The sequence below is a fragment of the Diuraphis noxia genome, unplaced genomic scaffold (genome assembly GCF_037042655.1).
Source record: "Diuraphis noxia isolate RWA-SAM2 unplaced genomic scaffold, SU_Dnox_SAM2 contig0001, whole genome shotgun sequence".
Classification (NCBI taxonomy): Eukaryota; Metazoa; Arthropoda; class Insecta; order Hemiptera; family Aphididae; genus Diuraphis; species Diuraphis noxia.
The window spans coordinates 52151900-52170763 of NW_028301711.1; the positions used below are offsets into that span (position 1 = coordinate 52151900).

The 18864-nt window shown below is 26.1% G+C and overlaps 1 protein-coding gene across 1 annotated transcript; it reads right to left on the reverse strand.

The window, feature by feature from the left end:
• Nucleotides 1–5051: 5051 nt before the first annotated feature.
• Nucleotides 5052–15915, reverse strand: Nrk (Neurospecific receptor kinase). The gene is made up of 7 exons (XM_015517793.2): nt 15366–15915; nt 11920–12107; nt 11575–11842; nt 9687–9929; nt 9366–9607; nt 9121–9276; nt 5052–7716 (listed from the first exon to the last, which is right to left on the reverse strand). Exons 1-7 carry the CDS (start codon nt 15436–15438, stop codon nt 6871–6873), a joined length of 2016 nt encoding a protein of 671 aa, XP_015373279.2. The 5' UTR covers nt 15439–15915; the 3' UTR covers nt 5052–6870.
• Between the last annotated feature and the right edge of the window lie 2949 nt (nt 15916–18864).

Genomic DNA, 18864 nt, shown 5'->3' on the forward strand with positions numbered 1-18864 from the left:
TTATCTAACAATGTGTTTTATAAATTATAGTGTACTATTTATCTATTGAAATAATTAAATAAAAATCACTGTTTATTTACCTACATGATTAGTAATTACAATTTATATCTTATATAACTTATTATTTACACAAAATAAGATAATAATAAATAAAAAAACATATTATATAAACAAAATTATGAAATTTAAAGGATATGAAATAATCTTAGTTAATTTCATTTTATCTATTAACATAATGTTACAAAAATAAGACAAGCCTTAGAAAATATTCACAAAAAAAAAAAAAAAAAAAATTATGTAAAAAACTTGAAATTAATTTTTTTTTGCATAAGTTTCTTCTACTACTAAGAAATAAAAATAAAATACTTGAGGAAAATAGGCCAGCTAAGAATAAATCACTACTTTTTAAATCAGTTTTTTATATTCTATAAATTATCATTAATGCGTTTGTTCATTGATACACAACAAATCACAAATGGACATGTGAGAGTAGCCTGAAGGTCAATTGAAACTTAATCCTTTAATATGGTAACATTACACAGTTGTTTGTTTTTACAGTGGTCAATGTAAATTTTTTTGGTCACAGACTGAAGACTCTGACCCAAGAATTTTAAAAGTATTAGTAAATTTAAATGCATTTTACTTTTTTTCTCACCTGAATTAATGCCCAATTCTCTTTGACCCAAATCTTTCATTATATATAAAATATATTAGGTATATGTTCTTTGTTCCTGGAGAATTTAAATTTTTCCAATTAAGGATTGAACACATTCTATATTGATGGTATACTGAATTAATTGGAAATTTATACAAATCTATATCAACTTCCTGTAATTACTATTGAGTTATCTCATTAAAAGTCTATAGTAGATAATTGTATAAAATAATATTATAATCATGTACTTATATTTAATTGAATTTGTGTTGACCTATATTTTATACTGAAATAATTTCTGACTTAGTCTAACATACCATCAACATAGAAATTAATATTAGTACGAGATAATATGATAGTAGTTTCATATTAATGTTAAACTTCTAAAATTCTAATCATCTTTAAATAGGTGAGTTGATTAAAATTATTAAATTATTATCACGTGAATAAGTTAATTTTATTTGTATAAAAAATATTGATGATTTATTATTTGTTGAAGATATTATTCCCAAATTATCGAAATTCCAGTTTACAATATTCACAGTTGAAACTTAAATCATTTTTAGATTCTGAACGAAGTGATGAATGTATTGATTTTACAATGATGTGTGTTTTTTTTTTTTATGTTTGTTTTTATGTCTGTGTACAGCATAACTAGTCGAAATAATGCTTCAATTTCAAACTTTGGGGGTGGTTTCCGATGTAAAAGTGAATATCCTTGGTGCACTATAGAGGTTAAAAGTAAACATTTTCTAACAGTTTTCAAAAAAATCGATTTTTTTTATGTGGTTGTAATTCAAAAACTAATCACTGTAAATACTTGATATTTTCGCCAAATGTTTATGTTAGTGTTATCTATATACAGTTTAATTTTCACAAATTTTTGACTCTTTTTGAGTTATTTATAGACCACTGAAATTTTCAACTTTTTTGAGAATTTTTTTTTGAAGTCCCGGTAAAAAAATATTGGACGACCAAAAAAACTTGAAAATTTAATACAAGGTTCCTTATGAGTTGTTCTTATTGTAGCTAAAAAAAATTAAAAATCGTTAGTCACAATTTTTTAAAAAATTATAAGAATACATAGGCACAATTTTTTTTTAAAAGCGTTTATAGTTCAAATTTTTACGAAATCTGTCGAAAATGCGAAAATTTGCAAGTAATTTTGAAGTTGAAAAATCATAAAATTGTTTGTGTTTATAACTAAGGATTAAAAATACAACACTTCTTTCCATAAGTTTTCCTTAAAGTAGCTATAGAGAAAACTCGAAGCATCATTATAGGAAAAATTTTAAGTGCGTTTAAATTTTAAATTTTTACGAAATAGTGTAACGATAACGATTTATCCTGAAACGATTTTAAATATTTGTTATTATTCAAATTGTATAAGTCCTAGATACTTGAAAATTTTACCAGTTATTAGGATTGGCATTTTCTTTACATGATTTATTTTTCAAAATATTTTGACTTTTTTTGAGATATTTATAGACAACTAAAATTTTCAATTTTACTAAAAAATTTTTTTGAAGTGTCGATAAATTTTTTTTGGCCCTATAAAAATACCTGAAATTTTAATACAAAGTTTCTCATAAGTTATTCTTATAGTTATTAAAAAATTATAAGAATACATAGGCACAACTTTCTTTTATTAGCATTTGAAGTTCAAATATTGACAAAAATTCGTCAAAACCATGAATATATTTTTTTTTGTGTCTGTCATCTCGTTTTGGGGCAGTAAAAGTGCTTCGATTTTTGACTTCAGTACCTTATTCGATCAGAAAGTGAATCTAGTTGGTACTTTGGTGGTCAAAAGTAAAAAATTCTTATATATTTTTCTAAATAATCGGGATAAACAAATTAAAAATTGAGGTAAAAACGGGAAATTTTACGCACAAAAAGTTTTCGACAAAATCGATTTTGACTATTGATGTAACTTTAAACAAATGACCATTGATACATGAAATTTTCACCGAATGTTTTTATAAGTATATTCCATCCGCCATGAAATTTTCAAAAATTTTTGACTTATGTTGTACTATTATGAGGTAAATACAATTTTCGATCATTATTAGTTTTTTTTTTAAATTAATATCGATAAAAATTTATTTTTTGGGTAGAAAATATTGATTTTATTAATACAAGGCTCTTAGTACATTGTTACAATAGCAGTTGAAAAATAAAAGAAATTCATTGTCACAATTTTGTTTTATAAGCATTCAAATTTTGAATTTTGACATAATACGTAATAATTACAAAAATTCGCAAATTGTATTAAGCTAGAAATTCATAAAAAATTTTCTTTTTAAATCTAAGATTTGAAAATTTAATACAAGATTCCTTAAAAATGTGTCAATCTTTATCACAAAAAACAATGTCCTCCGGAAATTCAAATTAAATTTTTATTAACATTTGAATTTCAAATATTGACAAAAATTCGTCAAAACCATGAATATTTGCAAATTATTTTGTAGTTCAAAACTCATAATATTGTTTGTATTTATATCTAAGGTTCTAAAATTTAGCACTAAGTTTTCCATAAGTTTTGCTTCAAATAGTTATAGAGAAAATTTGAAGCGTCATTATAGGAAAAATGTTTTTAGCGTTTGAGTTTTAAATTTTTATGAAATCGCGTAATGATAACGATTTATCCTCAAACCAGGTATTCGTATATCTATGATAATATAAGGTATTATGAATTATGATAACTATATGCAATGTTTTTGGAAAAATTGATTAACCATGCCTTATTCAAAATAGAATATATGACAATATTTAAATATAATATATCCTAGACTGACAAATCATCTCCGTTCAGAATCGTTTTTCGTATACAATGATACCTATCATTGCATACAAATTTAATCCCATCCCTTACAGTAACCTACTGTACAGCAAAGCGACATCCACGACTTACCCGCTTTTTTTTTCTCTAAAACCTGGAGACACCATTTTTCATTTGTTATTGATGATAAATATGAATGTAATAATAATTTTAGTCCTTCTGGTTAAACAGTATAAATAGTGAAGAGATAGAACAGTGAGCACCAGTATTACTCTGCTGTCTCGGTGTCAAGTGGGTCACTGTAATATATTAAATTTTAATTCAATGATGTACAAATTGTTATTCTGAGTGAAGATGTGTATAAATTACTAAGCATATTTTATATAAAAAATCAACCTCACTTAAATATTTGCGAATTAATAATGGTGATGTAAAGAAAATAATGTGAAACCACTTGTAGATATTGCAAACTGTGGTTACAAATTTTCAAAGCAACTTGGCAATGTGGATTTGTTGTATAGGTATCACAAATATAAAATATAATTCTGATTCTAAATAGATTGATGAATGTATTAATTTAAGATTTTACAATGATGGGAGCCACCATCCAAAATATTTACAATGATATCTGTCAAAAATAAATTAGTTGATCGGCGCCCACTGATTGTTTGTAAATACTACTAATTCCATTTTTGTACATAATATATAAAGAAAAATATTAATACAATAAAAAAATACACAAATTTATTAAAATCAATTAATTTATATAATGTGGGTTTTATGAGATGTAACAGTAAGACAACCTGAAATGAAATAACTTGTTTTATTTTTTTTTAGATATATACATATATACATATAATTTACAGACATGTAGTATACAATTTATAATTTTAAAATTGAAAGTAAAAATTAAATTTGATATCAATTGTTTATTGTAAAATTCAAAAAGACCAATTTGCAAATCTGATTTTTAGAAGAGTTTAGACAGTGAAAACATTTATTTAAGCCACTTAGTTATTTTAATTTTTTGAAATTTAATTTTTAAGTAAAGTTTATTCAATAAAAGTTATTGTAGGTAAAATACCCAATATAATATTATTTTGTACTAATTTTAATATCTATTTTCTTTGTCTAAATCAAAATCAGAAAATCACCCAAATCCAATATATTTTGTTTGTGCACCCATTTTATCATTTTTTATATGATAATTCGATTAATTTTATTTTCCAGTTTTTTTTTTTTAACAATTTCATTAAATAATTATTACTTACAAAATAATATTTTTGAAAAAAACATAACATATTTTCAATTTTTATCATTATCATTATCAACAGTAATATTTATCCTGTATAAATAACAAGATTCATTTGAAAAACATAATATGTTACATCATGCTATTACACTACACAACCAAAAACCTTTAAATTCTTAAACCATTTGGTTAATGGACTCTAATACTCTGGTCCCAAAGCAAAGTCAAAGCAGCAAATTTCTGTATGTACGTCAGAAAGTTAGCAATAAGTAATGTAATTGTTTGAAAGTAATATATTTTGAAGTTATGAACAAATTTGTGTTATGGTAGGTAACTAAAATATTCAACAAATCTTCATAATATTTTAGATACAAAATAGTATATGTATTCCAATAATCACATTTTTATAAATATTAAAATTATGTTTCAAATACAATAATTTGAAAATAAAATAATACAATTATCTGAAGAAAGCAATACAAGTGGTAGTTGATTTTAAATTACTTCTATTAAATTTAAATTGTTGTTTTTTCATATCAATCCTTCATTTAAAAAATCTTTATTTCAAAATAATTCAAACGTATTATATTTATACGAATTTTATAATACAGTAGAACTTCGATTAACCGTCACTCTCTGTTATCCGTCATCGGTCATCGCCGAAAAAAAAAATAATTAGGCGATTAGACGATTGTGATAAACTCGTCGTGGTTCCCAACACAGTAACTATCAAGTGTATAAAAATAGTTTGTAATATGTACATATAAAATATATATGAAATAATACCGTGCGAATCTGAAGAAACTGAGCCTGTTAGTGTTGAAGAAATAGTACAACTTTGTAATAATGGACTGCACAGTGAAATATTATCAACGGAAGAAGTAACAGATTGGTTAGAAAATGATAAGCAGGATGGAGGATTTGAAATTTTGAATGATGAACAAATTATTTTGAATGTCACTGCCGTTGAAGAAGAAGAAATTGATGAGGATGTCGAAGATTCAGGGCTTGACTTAAAACCTGACTTGACATAAAAAAATTAATTTATATGTTATAATTTTTTTATATGTATTATTTTTAAAGTACACACACGTAAAAAATATAATAAATGTGTGTATATGTATGTACACGTTTTTTTTTTTGCAAAATTTCCGTTAACCGTCATAGCCCCGGTCCCGACAGTGACGGTTAATCAAAGTTTTACTGTACATAATTAAATTGAGGTGTATCAATTTTTGATACTAAATTCATATTTCATAGTTATCATACCGTTTTACAGTATTTTCATTATAATATAATATTAGTTTATTGTGTATTTATTGTAAAATTTATAAAATATGCGATTGAAATAAATAAAATAAAAATGTTTTACTCACATAAATAATAATTACAGTATTACCTTTGTAACTTATTATTTTCACACAAAATAAGATAATGATCAATTGAAAAACAAATAATTGAATATTGTAAAATTTAAAGCTTCAAAGTTAATTTCTTAACTAATTAAATTTTGTCAATCAATATAATTACAAAATCACAAGACTATTAGGTACATAATATATAATAAATGAACGACTAGCATAGGCCTACAGAGCACAGATATTTAATAAAACAAAAATATTAAATTACACAGACTATCAAGAGTTAATAATAAGAATCAGATTACTGCCAACATTCAGACATTATTATTGACAAACTTAACTTTCTGAATTAAAATTAATTTACAACCCTATTGTTAATTATTAAAAACTATTTAAGAGAGTATAATATATTATGTGGTAAAAAAAATTGAATATAAACATCAAATAATATTCTTTGTGTAAGAGTTTCTATTGAGAAAATAAAATTAATTGCTTAGGTAAAGTAAATCAGCTAAAAAAATAAATTACTATTCTACTAAAACAGTCTTAAAAATGATTTTATCAATGATATAACAAAATTATTGTCATTGAGGAAGTAGATTAAACATTTTGATTGTTTAATATGTCCATAAAAGATGTAAATAATTGCTATACAATCAGACAATGACAAAATATACAATATATACCCTGTTTCAAAAGAGGATATACCATGTGGTCACGGGCAAAACCGGTTTTCTTACGTAAATCTGGTATATTCTCTTTTGAAACAGAGTATAGCTTAATTGTTTTCCACATATAATTGTACAAATATTTGGATAAATCACAAATGGGCATGTGAAGGCAGACCACCATTCATACGGCAAACGACTTCTTGTCGAACAATTTCTAAAGTCTGATAAATTGTACGGAATGTTGGACGTGAATCAGGTTTTCGACTCCAACATTGTTTCATAAGCTCATATGCCAATTTTGGAGTATTTTCAGGACAATTCATAACGTTACCATCTTTGATGAATTTAACAACTTCTTCATGTGTCATGCCATAATACGGTTGAAGAGCAAAAGAAAAAATTTCCCAAAGACAAACTCCAAATGCCCAAACATCTGATTCAACTGTATATTTATTGTACAGAATGCTCTCTAAAGGCATCCATCGAACAGGTATGGCATCATGTTCATCACCTTTGTAATAGTCTTGTAAATACATTTTTTGTGAAAGCCCAAAATCGGCAATTTTTACTGTCATTGTGTCATCAATCAAACAATTTCTGGTTGCTAAGTCTCTGTGCACAAATTTTCTGTCGGATAGGTAAACCATACCAGAAGCAATCTGTTGAGCTATTTTCAACATATCCAAGTTTGTGAGATTTAAATCACGAAAAACATCACCCCTAGCTTCAGCTGAATGTACAATATAATTGCTAGGTGCACATGAACGAAGAAATTCATTTAAGTCACCACGACCCATGTATTCAAAAAGTAAACACATTGGTTTACCTAAAGCACAAACTCCCAATAACTTAACAATATTAGGATGATCAAATTCTGACAACAAACAAGCTTCTCGTTCAAAATCAACTTGTAGATCGTTTGAAGCTTCATCCTTCAACATTTTTACAGCAACCAACGTAAATTCTTCATCTTTCAACAGACCGGGTGCTTTGGCCTAGAAATTATAAAAAAATAATAAAAATAAATAGATGTCAGTGATAAATTCTTCAGGCATGCTTAGGAACAATGTTATTAATAAAATTACAAAAATTATTTTTTTATCAATACCTAATTTATTACATATTTTAAAAGAAACATAATGTATGACAATAATTTCATCTATTTCCGTTATACTTATTAGTTATTTGTGTTTATCTTTATTGTAACATTTAATGACAGAGCATGCGATAAATGAGTGTGTAAGCTATATGACGCTAGTTAACGTTGTGAAATATTATTAATTCTGAGGCCTAAAACTCTACTAGAGCCGCAGTACTAAGCATACAGAGCATGCTGATTCTGTTGCGTTACATCAATGTCTTAATGTATAAAATTTTTGTGTACAAATATAATATGACAATTTTTCTTCGTTTTGTTTTATTGTCCTATTTTTTAATATTGTTCAGTTTAATAGTAGGTATTCAGTATTATAGTAATTATATTATTTGAAATAAATATTATGGGAAAATTGTAGTTGTTTTCATTACTTAATTCTAAGTTGTATGAAAAATATAATAATGAATTTTCTGATATTGAACTCCAGTATTAAAAGAAACAGTATGTAAATTTCTTTGATATCCGGTTAAAAATGAATTTAGTACAGTTCAAAAGAATAAAAACATATTATGTCTACTCAAGGTCAAGATAGACTATCTTTTCTTGCAATATGATCGATTAAGAAAAAAATATTGGTAGACTTACTTAAAAATAAACCTTGATTTTTACAATAAAGTGATGGAAAAATTTGTTGAAAACAAAGAAGAGATTTAATTTATATAAAAAAAAAAAAAATGCGAAGTTAACTTATTTTAGTTAAAAGAGTTAGTCAAGTCTCAATTAAAATTATTAAAGTATTATTTAAGTAAGTGCTGTATAACATAATAAATTAAAGTTTTATTAATAAATTAATACAAATTTGTGTATTATTTATTAATTATAAATTAAATACTCGGAAATGTAATACATTATGATAAATGACTAATGAGTATGCTTATACATCGGAGTCAGCATTCGCCACCAGTGGCGTACCCAGAAATTTGATATGGAGGGAGGGATGTCATAAATAAAAATGTATTATTTTCAATTTTTATTATTATACAAAAAATTTTGTCAAGCTGGAAATTCGTCCTTCTAGCTTTTACAGTAAATTCGTTAATTATTTGTTCAAAAGATAATGGAATGTCTCGATGTATGATCATTAATTACACATTATTTTGATGAACTAGAGATCTAAATTTCAGTCATATTTGAAGACTAAAAAAAAATCCCATGGAGGAGATATATCCCCCTCATCCCTTCCCTGCACACTCCACTGTTCGCCACTGATAGATATTCAAATGCATTTCACTTTTTATCTCACCTGGAATACACGTCCAAATGCTCCTTGACCCAAGTCTTTTACATATATAATGTTGTTCCTTGGAAATTCAAGTTTTTCCAATTTCGGATTTGAACACATTCCATATTGATGATATGCAGAATTACTTGGTAATTTATCTAAATCTATATCAACTTCCTATAATCAATATTATGTAATGTCATTAAAAGTCTAATAATATAACAATATAGTAAATTATTATATAAAATATAATCATTTATATTTACTCCAGTTTGAGTTGATCTATATGAAGTTTTATTGGACAATAACTTGTTGCATAGCACTAATATTAAAACTGATACTAAAAGTATCAGAACTCCAACAATCACAAGAAATATGTGTAAATGTGTTGTTGATGTTTGATCAATGAACGTTTCAATATGACTTAAAATCATTGTAATGGTATTTATAATTGTGTCATTATTAATGATATCGAGTTTTGTTTCGACTAATTCAGTTTCATTTTTATCTAAAATTATGAAAGTAATAAACAAAATAATAAAAACAATAACACTAATATTAAATCTAGACAATAATCAAAGTCTTACCACAGAGAGGTATATCACACTTTTGCCATCTTACATCAGGATCCATAGTATAACACCACGGAGAAGAAACTTCACCGCCAGCATTTCGGCAATAATTTTCAGAATTCTGAACTTCAGGAAATACGTTTGGTGGTCTTACAAATTCATGCGGAACTTTAGAATCCCATCTTTGGCATGGCAAACCTGATTTAGTTACATTAGTAAATCCTTGATAAAAACGACCATTGCCACGAATGCAATCAACTAAAAAATAATTGATTCTCTTAATACATTAAATCTTAATCAAATATAAATATTTAATGACATTGTAGAAAAAAATATGTAAATAAATTATCAAACAAAAAGGATAAAATTTGAACATTAATTAATACGTTTTAAAGCTTTATCTAGCATGCAAGCAACATAGGAATTCCAAGACGTTTATATTTAATGCACCAAGGGATTTAATGAATTTAGAAAAGGGATTTAAATTATTGTTTGAGATTTTGACTTTTCCTAATTTTTGGTTTTAAATTCTAAAAGTTGGCAAGTGGGTATCACTCTGCTGTATAGTAGAGATGGAGAGTAGGCCACTATAATGGATGTGTTAAATTTGAATGTAATGACAGATATCATTGTATACAAAAAACAATTCTGAACGGAGATGATTTGTCAGTCTAGGATATATTATTATATTACCTATATTTAAATTATAATATATTTTTATACGCTCACAGAATGTTTTCTATGTTGACTCTGGAGTTTTTTTTTTACAGTAATTTAAAGAAAAAGTTATGCAAAACCTTGTTTTGGTTTTTTTAACTATAAGTTTAAATCATAACAATTTTATAATTTTATGAATTTTCAACTTCATAATTCCATTCGAATTTTCGTGATTTTGACATATTTCGTAAACATTTGAACTTAAAATGCTTAGGTAAATTAACAAAAATTGTGACAAAAGGTTTTTGATTTTTTTTTTTTACTACGATAAGCACAACTTATAATAAACATTGTATTAAATTTTAAAGATTGTTTGGATAGCCTATTATTTTTTTTTTTATAGGCATTTCAAAAAAATAAACTTAGAAAAATCGATAATTTCAATTGCCTACAAAAAAATATTTTTAAAATTTGATCTTAAATAGATTTTATTAATATAAATATTTGGTAAAAATTTCAAATATTAACAATGATTAGTTTTTGAGTTACAGCAAAATAAATAAATTGATTTTATCAAAAATTGATTATGTATAAAAATTTCCATTTTTTTGTTACTTTTTTAGGGTTTTTCCTGATGTTTTTGAAACAACTGGACATTTTTTTACTTTTACCCCCCAAAGTAACAACTAGATGAATTTTCTATTCCAAAACGTGATGTTAGAACCAGTCTCAAAAAAAAAAAAAAAAAACATAAATCATTGCAAAATCAATACATTCCTCACTTTGTTCAGATTCTAAAATATTTTTAATAATAGTATAAGATAATAAAGTTGTGTATCATATCATCATAAAATCAGGAAATAAACTTATGCCAAAATTATAATATCTTTAAATAATTAAGAGTCAAAATATTTTTGAAAATAATTTAATGATGCCATGTGTAAGTAATTTTGTTTTCCTAATTATTTTGAAATGTATTGGAAGTTAACTTCTTTAAGATACTATAAAAAAAACACTAAAAATCTAATTTGATACATTTAAGTTGGATCTTGAATTATTTATTTTTTTCCTCAAAACTTAAAGACAGATACAAAATCATTGTTATAAAACCAAATACATAAATTGTTTTCTCAAAATTAAATAATTATAGTTTATGAATAGGTAGATTATAATAATTTTTTTTTCATAATATAATAAAAATATAAATGACTAGTGCATTCTTTTGACATAAAATACTAATACTTACTAGTTATTTCATCTTGTTTTAGCTCTGTGAGCATGGCATGTGAACATACAGGTTTACCATTCTGTGAGTTACGTGGTAGGTTCTCACAAAGTGGTAAAGAAAAATGTCCTTTAGATTTATAAAAAATCCCCCTTTGTTTATTTGCTTCAATCAATGCCCATTCTTTATAGCAAAATAATTCTCGTACTGCAATACAATCTTCATAACAAAGTGGAAAATAAGACGTATCTTGATGACAATGAGGAAATGCATATAAACATAAAAGTTTCTAAAAAATAAAGATAAAGAAGTTAATACAAATCTAAACTAATTATTAAACCTAAAGCAACTTAGAATGATAAGTACTTCAGCTGCTGGTCTACATGTTTTTGAAAAGCTAGGTAACATTTCTTCCCATAGACCAGTAGTGATTATTTCATTTTGTTCACTTCCTTCATTTGTTAAAGTGTTGTTAAACCATATAAGAATTGAAGCATTTAAATATTTTCTACATATCTTCCCATTATACTGAGCACAATATCCACTAGGAGGATCTAAATAAAATAAAACCAAATCATGAGTTGGTTAAAAATATAAGCTTATATAAACATAATACTCAGATGAAGTAATATTGCATAATGTACCAATTAATTACACATTTTACTTATTTGTAACACATTAGCCTATTTATTTAAATAATTACAACTTGAAAATGAGTTATTAAATAAAATTATAATATTAAGATAAGTATATTCTATAGTTTAATATTCATCTAATGTTATTAGATACTGTATATCTCCTATCTGTATATTCATTAAAAGATAACAGAATTATTTTTTTAATTATCTATTATATTCAGAGTATGTGTACTATAAGCCATAAGGTAATACCTCATGTAATATTGTATACATAATAATTCTAATTTAACTTATACATAAGGTACATAGTTAAAATACATAAAACTGGGAGAGAAGTAAGGCCCTTAACAAAGCATCTCGCATTCATGAAAACCTTACTGCTTAAAATCTTTTTTACATGGTACGGCCACGAAATACACAATAACATGACAAATTAGATAAGTATCATCAGAGTTTTTGATACGCAGCCCCCGTTCAAATATTCACTACGCTTATATCATAGTTTTCCACTTCTTATTGGCTGATATTATCAATGTTTCTTGTACAAGAGCGTTTATTCAGTTCAATAATTTAAATGCAATAAATCATTATGGGAAAAAAACCTTGTAAAAATTAAAAAATTAACTTCTTAATTTGTTAGTACTAACGTAAATACAGCATAGTATATTTTAGTATAAATTAATTGTAAGTATTTAATATTATATTGAACTACCTAAATGCCTAATAAATTAAAAAATAAATATAATTCATAATAATTATTTTGAACACAAAAAAAAAATCAACTAATCAGAAGTAGAGAACTACGGAATATGCCAGAAGTGAAGGAGATGAGTGTACTGCATAAAACTAGTACAACTGTGGTGATACCTATCCGATTTGTCATGCACTATAACACCGTAGACTTTAATATAATATATAAACTAATTTATATCTATAATAATATTATTGATTATAGACAAAACTAAAAAACTTTGATATTATCAATAGGGGGGGATTTAACAATTTTCCACCCCTATGCCAAATTAAATTTGCCGCCCCTATCTAAAGAACTTACTATTTAATAAAATATCCTCAAATTAATTAATTTTTTACATAACATACCCAGCGATTTAGAAAAATCAATGTTTTTATTTTGTTCAAAATCGTTAACAGCAAAATAATCTCTGAAGTCATCATTTATAATCCACATTGAAGGATTGTTAGAATAAGAAGTTTATAATGATTCGAAGCATGTATTTATTTCATTTTGGGGAGGAGGTAAAGACTGACAATGAATGGCAGAAGAAGTAAAAACTAAAAGATACAGATTCTAGGTTTTGATTTTCTAATATTTGTTTTTCAGGTGAATTAATAATATTTGAATCATTAGTCAAGTTTGGTTGGGGTAAATTGAAAATAGATACCTGTTGTTTCTCTTTTCTTTTATTGGTTTAAAACATGCATCAACCTTTTGGGTCCGATTAAGAACATTAGTTAATTTTTCAGCCTTTTCTTTTGATTTCTTTTTATACTAACACCCACTTAACTTTTTTCTGATCATATTAACACCACTGCTAACACCAATTTTGTCACTAAAAATAACACGCGCGTACGTATACAATAGGTATGTGTAAACAGTTAACACCACCGTTGTCATTAAATAAATCACACGGACCGCAGACGTCTATACTCTTTGGCGAAAGACAACCATCACTAATTCATAATAAACGATTAAATATAAGAATAAGGTAGTCAAATATCATTGTAAAATTATTTATAATAATCCAACATACTATTCTTCGTCTAACTAACCACTGATTTAATAATATGAAATATATTTATACACAGAGAAAATTGTATCGGTAACGGTTTCTATTAAGTGAACGTTTATAAATACTATGTGTACTCCAATATTTGTATACATCTATTTTTTTTTTTTATTACAGTATTACGAGACATTTCTTGAACAAAAAGATAAGCTATAATACACAATACTATCGTCGTTGTCGTAGACGAGTTCCGGAGAATATATAAATATTATTTTGCTAAAAATAAACGAATACAAAATTCACAATTTCAAGATCTTGAAGTGATAAATACAATTTTAAAAATTATGTACCTAATTTTACAAAATTAAATAAATGTTCAACATAATTTTGCTGCTCTATGCGGCCACATAGTTTGCAGTGCCTTAAATCCGCCCCTGATTATCAAACTTAAAGGTAACAATATTATCTAGAATTTAGGGCCCCTCTGTTAGACTGGGATTAGGCTTTTATTGACATTTTAATTTAAAAGGAAGTTAGAACTATTTTTAAATTACAATATCTTACATAATATTTACCTATAGGGTCATAATTAGGGCTCGGATTTATATTTAGATAATTATATGATTTATAAAGCTATTTTTTATATTTTTTTGTATTCCATATTTTCATTTTTTAATCACATATAAAGTGATTTATTATTACATATATATTTACATATTTTGGTTTTTTTAATACATATAAATCCGAGCCCTAGTCATAATTATAATATCAATTAATCCTAAATGAGATTGAGATGATGCCTTACTGCCTTAGATAATTGGCTATTCAGTTTAACAACAGGTCAAATAATTCTAATATTAGAACTATTAGAACTCACAACACAAGATAGGTACCTAAGTATAATATATACATATAATAAATGTTATTAATTCAACTACGATTAAACATTTTTCATTTCATATAGAATAAAAATGAAAAAAAAAGAATTATAACTAGTTAACTTGCCATCTAAAAATGTTAAGAAACTTTTATTTAAGAATAATATCTATTAAGGTAATAACTAATAAGTCTCTTAGTTACGCTATTGATAAATAATTATTAAAATATAATTAAAAATCATACTAAAGGTATATTACATTAATTAGTTAAGCACCCTAGAATTTATATAAAAATGAATGAAATTATGAATTCTAAATATATTTGGTTTGTCAATAGTACCTACCTACCTATCTATATTTTGATATGATCTAATAAAGGTAGGTATGTAGGTAGGTGTAGCCAGTATAGGTAGTAAAATAGTTTTAGGTATAAAATTATTTTCTATTACCTATTTATAAGTATAATTTTATTTGAACATTCAAAACATATTCTCACTATTTACATGTTTTAAATACCAATTTAATTAAGGACTATGGTTGGTACTTACTGACTTGTATCGATTGCTGGATGAGTAATAATAATAATACGAACAATAAAGATGTTCGTCTAATGAGATCCATTGGTTACGTTATAATGTTTTGAAACAGCATGCCATTTATAAATCGTTGAATATCGCTTGCTTAGATGTGTTTGTGTAGGGCGAGCAATGTGAACAAACAGTCGTGTCCCGAAACAATTCAAATCTTTTCTCAGTATCTAGGTCCTAATTATTTTTATGCTCCGCAATTCATAAAAACTGTTCGTCTCGTCGACACCATCACAATAATTGTGTTGACATTCGTCTAGTGTCGTCGGACCATCATCGTCTACACTAACTCAACAGTTCAACGATAAAGTCGTAATCTGATCGACGCCGACGAACGAACGATTGACATTAGAAAACGATTACATGGATAAGTATTAAAAATAATAAATATCACGACGCCGCATGAACGCCGATATTGTAATTTGTAATAGAAAATAGATTTAAATTTTAAACGCTAAAGCACAATAATCATAAATTAATGGTAATAATAATAATGAGCGTTCCGCCAACAATAAATTGATAAAACAAAATGCATGAAGTCGGTCGATATTGATAAGCGTTATTGTGTGATATCTATGAAATTTGTATTATATAGTTTCACTGTAATAGTAATAATAATAACATCGATTCTGTGGATTGCGATAACGCCATGGAACAATACGATACAGCGCCAGCAGGCTCAAGCTGCAGCTGTCGCCTGTCGGCGCAATGAAATTATTCGTTTACCCCGGACGGCGAAAAACGACAGGTCCATCCGACGACACTATATCCTCAGTACTCTTGCGTTATTATTATTATTGTTATTATTATTATTATTATTATTATTATTATTGTTATTATTATTATTATTATTATTTTTTTTTTATTATTATTATTATTATTATATTCTGTGGTATTGCGTTGGCTGGGTATTTCTTCGAATACTAGACCGTTATAGATACGGGAGTCGTCCGTGATTATGGAGGTTTGATCGAGCTGTATTGTCTCGCCTTTTTTCATGTGCCGGAAATTGTTTTTATCTGGCGGAAGCCCTCGGCTCGGCTCGACACATCATGTTAAACCAAACTTGCATTTAAAACGAGAATAGCTGGCAAACAAGTTCTACCGCCGTACGAGGTGTCTCGTAGGCAATTTATACTGTGATTGAAAAAAAATTTCCAATCAAATTTTTTTCAATCACAGTATAAATTGCCTACGAGACAATACTAACTTTTGATGAGCGTTAAAATTTATGGAAATTCGTAAAAATCTACCAATCATCTAATTTGTAGTTAAAAATTCATAGATTGTTTAATATTATATTCTCAATTAAAGCATTCTTATAAATATTTTACTTAGTAGAATTATATTTAGATACATATTTATGAGGGATTAAAGATTAAATTTCGACAAACACGCGCCTCATGATTTACTTAAATATCCATTCGTAAAATAACGATTTCTCATCAAGACATCAAACGGTTTCATCAAAAACGATAGAAATTAATAGATAGTATTTATTGTGAGGGTATACCATAGGTATCAATTTGTCTAAATATTATATCAAAATCATTTATGGTGATGGTGAAAACGTTTTGTATCTATATATTACACGACACACGAGTGTCTAAAAGAGAAAACAAATATTGCGTTCTGTCTGTCAATAAGCACAACATAGTACATACTTACATATCTTATTTCCATAGCTTTTGCCTATATTTACTTATGAGTATTGAGTAGATACTTTTATGACCACAAAAACCATCGTTTGTTTAAAAATACACTGTAGTTAAATGTTACTGTTAGTGTAAATTATAATTTAGTAAATTATTATTCGTGTTTTATTAACAGGTTTGACAAAAAAAAAAGATATATAAATTCTAAAATTTAAATCAAATATACCTAACCAAAAATGGAACTTTGAACACAAAATCAGTAGGTACCTACTAAAATGTATTACTTTACCTACCAAATGTGCATATCATAAATTCATAAATAACTATAAAAGTATAGTTTATAATACACAAAATACAATTAATGAATTCGAGTACCTATAATTAAGGCGTAAAGCTTAGGCAATTTTAAAGTTGATTAATTGCATAATATAATTAATTTCAAGATATACTTACTAAACATTAAATTTAATTTGTTTCTATTTTTTAATTTATTTATTACCAAATCATTATAATATATCTTTATCATATACATGTTGTATTATACCTAAATATCTTCTTGTACCATTCTTACATATTGTTAACATATATATTGTGAGCTGTGAGCTTTGTATTTCTGTACCGAATCACCCTTCGAGATTGTCACTTAATAAATGAATAAATAAATACAAACCTATCGAATTGTATAAATAAAAAAACTACATAATTTTTAGTTATTTTTAACCATTTACAAAAATTAAAAATAATTCATATAATCTGAGAAAAAAATTGTAATAAATAGGATTTGTAAAATATATCAAAACATTAATAAGAATTAAAAATTAACCGATACAGGTTAAAAAATACCTAAAATTAAAAAAATATATATCATTAAATGCATAGAAGATTAAGGAGTATCCATATAAAATGTGTGCGGAGATCAGCCCCTCACGGCTTTGCTTCCTCCAAAATTTATTGGGTGCTTCTTAAGCCCCCTATCTAATATTTTTGAATAATCTGTGCCTTTATAATTTATATACACCACAGTACTTGTTAAATAGTTTCATAAACATAGACATTCCGAAGCTGAACGCACTGCAAACAATTCTTCACACTTATTTAAATTGTTGATTTATTTACAAAATATATTATAATTTTGTATTACAGGTAAAATGAATAACAAAATAAATATACGCACTGCTGTAGATATGTGTCATGAGTATACTTTATTAATTTATTGTCAAGTATAGGTTATACTATCTACTGCAGTAATTAATGTGTTTAAAGTGCCTCTTTTACTCTCTATGACTTTTTGTTTAAGGATCAACATTTAGGCAATTTCTAATCTCGTCGTCACTGCCAAGATCTATATTCTATGTGTTCTTAGTCGTAAATTATCATTGATATTAAACATATAAATACGCATTCCTTTATACATTCTACATACTGTTTAGGCCAACATAACGTAGAGAGAAACGATGGTTCTCACTCGCACACATCTTCTGTGTAACAAGGAAAGTAAAACTCTTGTATGAGAGAGAAAACATAATATCAATATGTACAGATAATTGATAAAATAGTATTATTATGTTAGCTTACAGATTTTTGTGTTATGCCGCATCCATTAGTTTAATATCAATGTAAATTATAGATAATTGTTCACAGCAAAAAAATGAATTTGCGGATGGAGGCAATGTAACTTCTTGATAATCACGGTTACCGAACATTATATTAATAAGAATATTACAATTTTAACAAATGTTTGTCTTAATATTTTGATTTTTTACCATTATTTTTATTTTTGACCCACGAAACAACAATAACTAGAT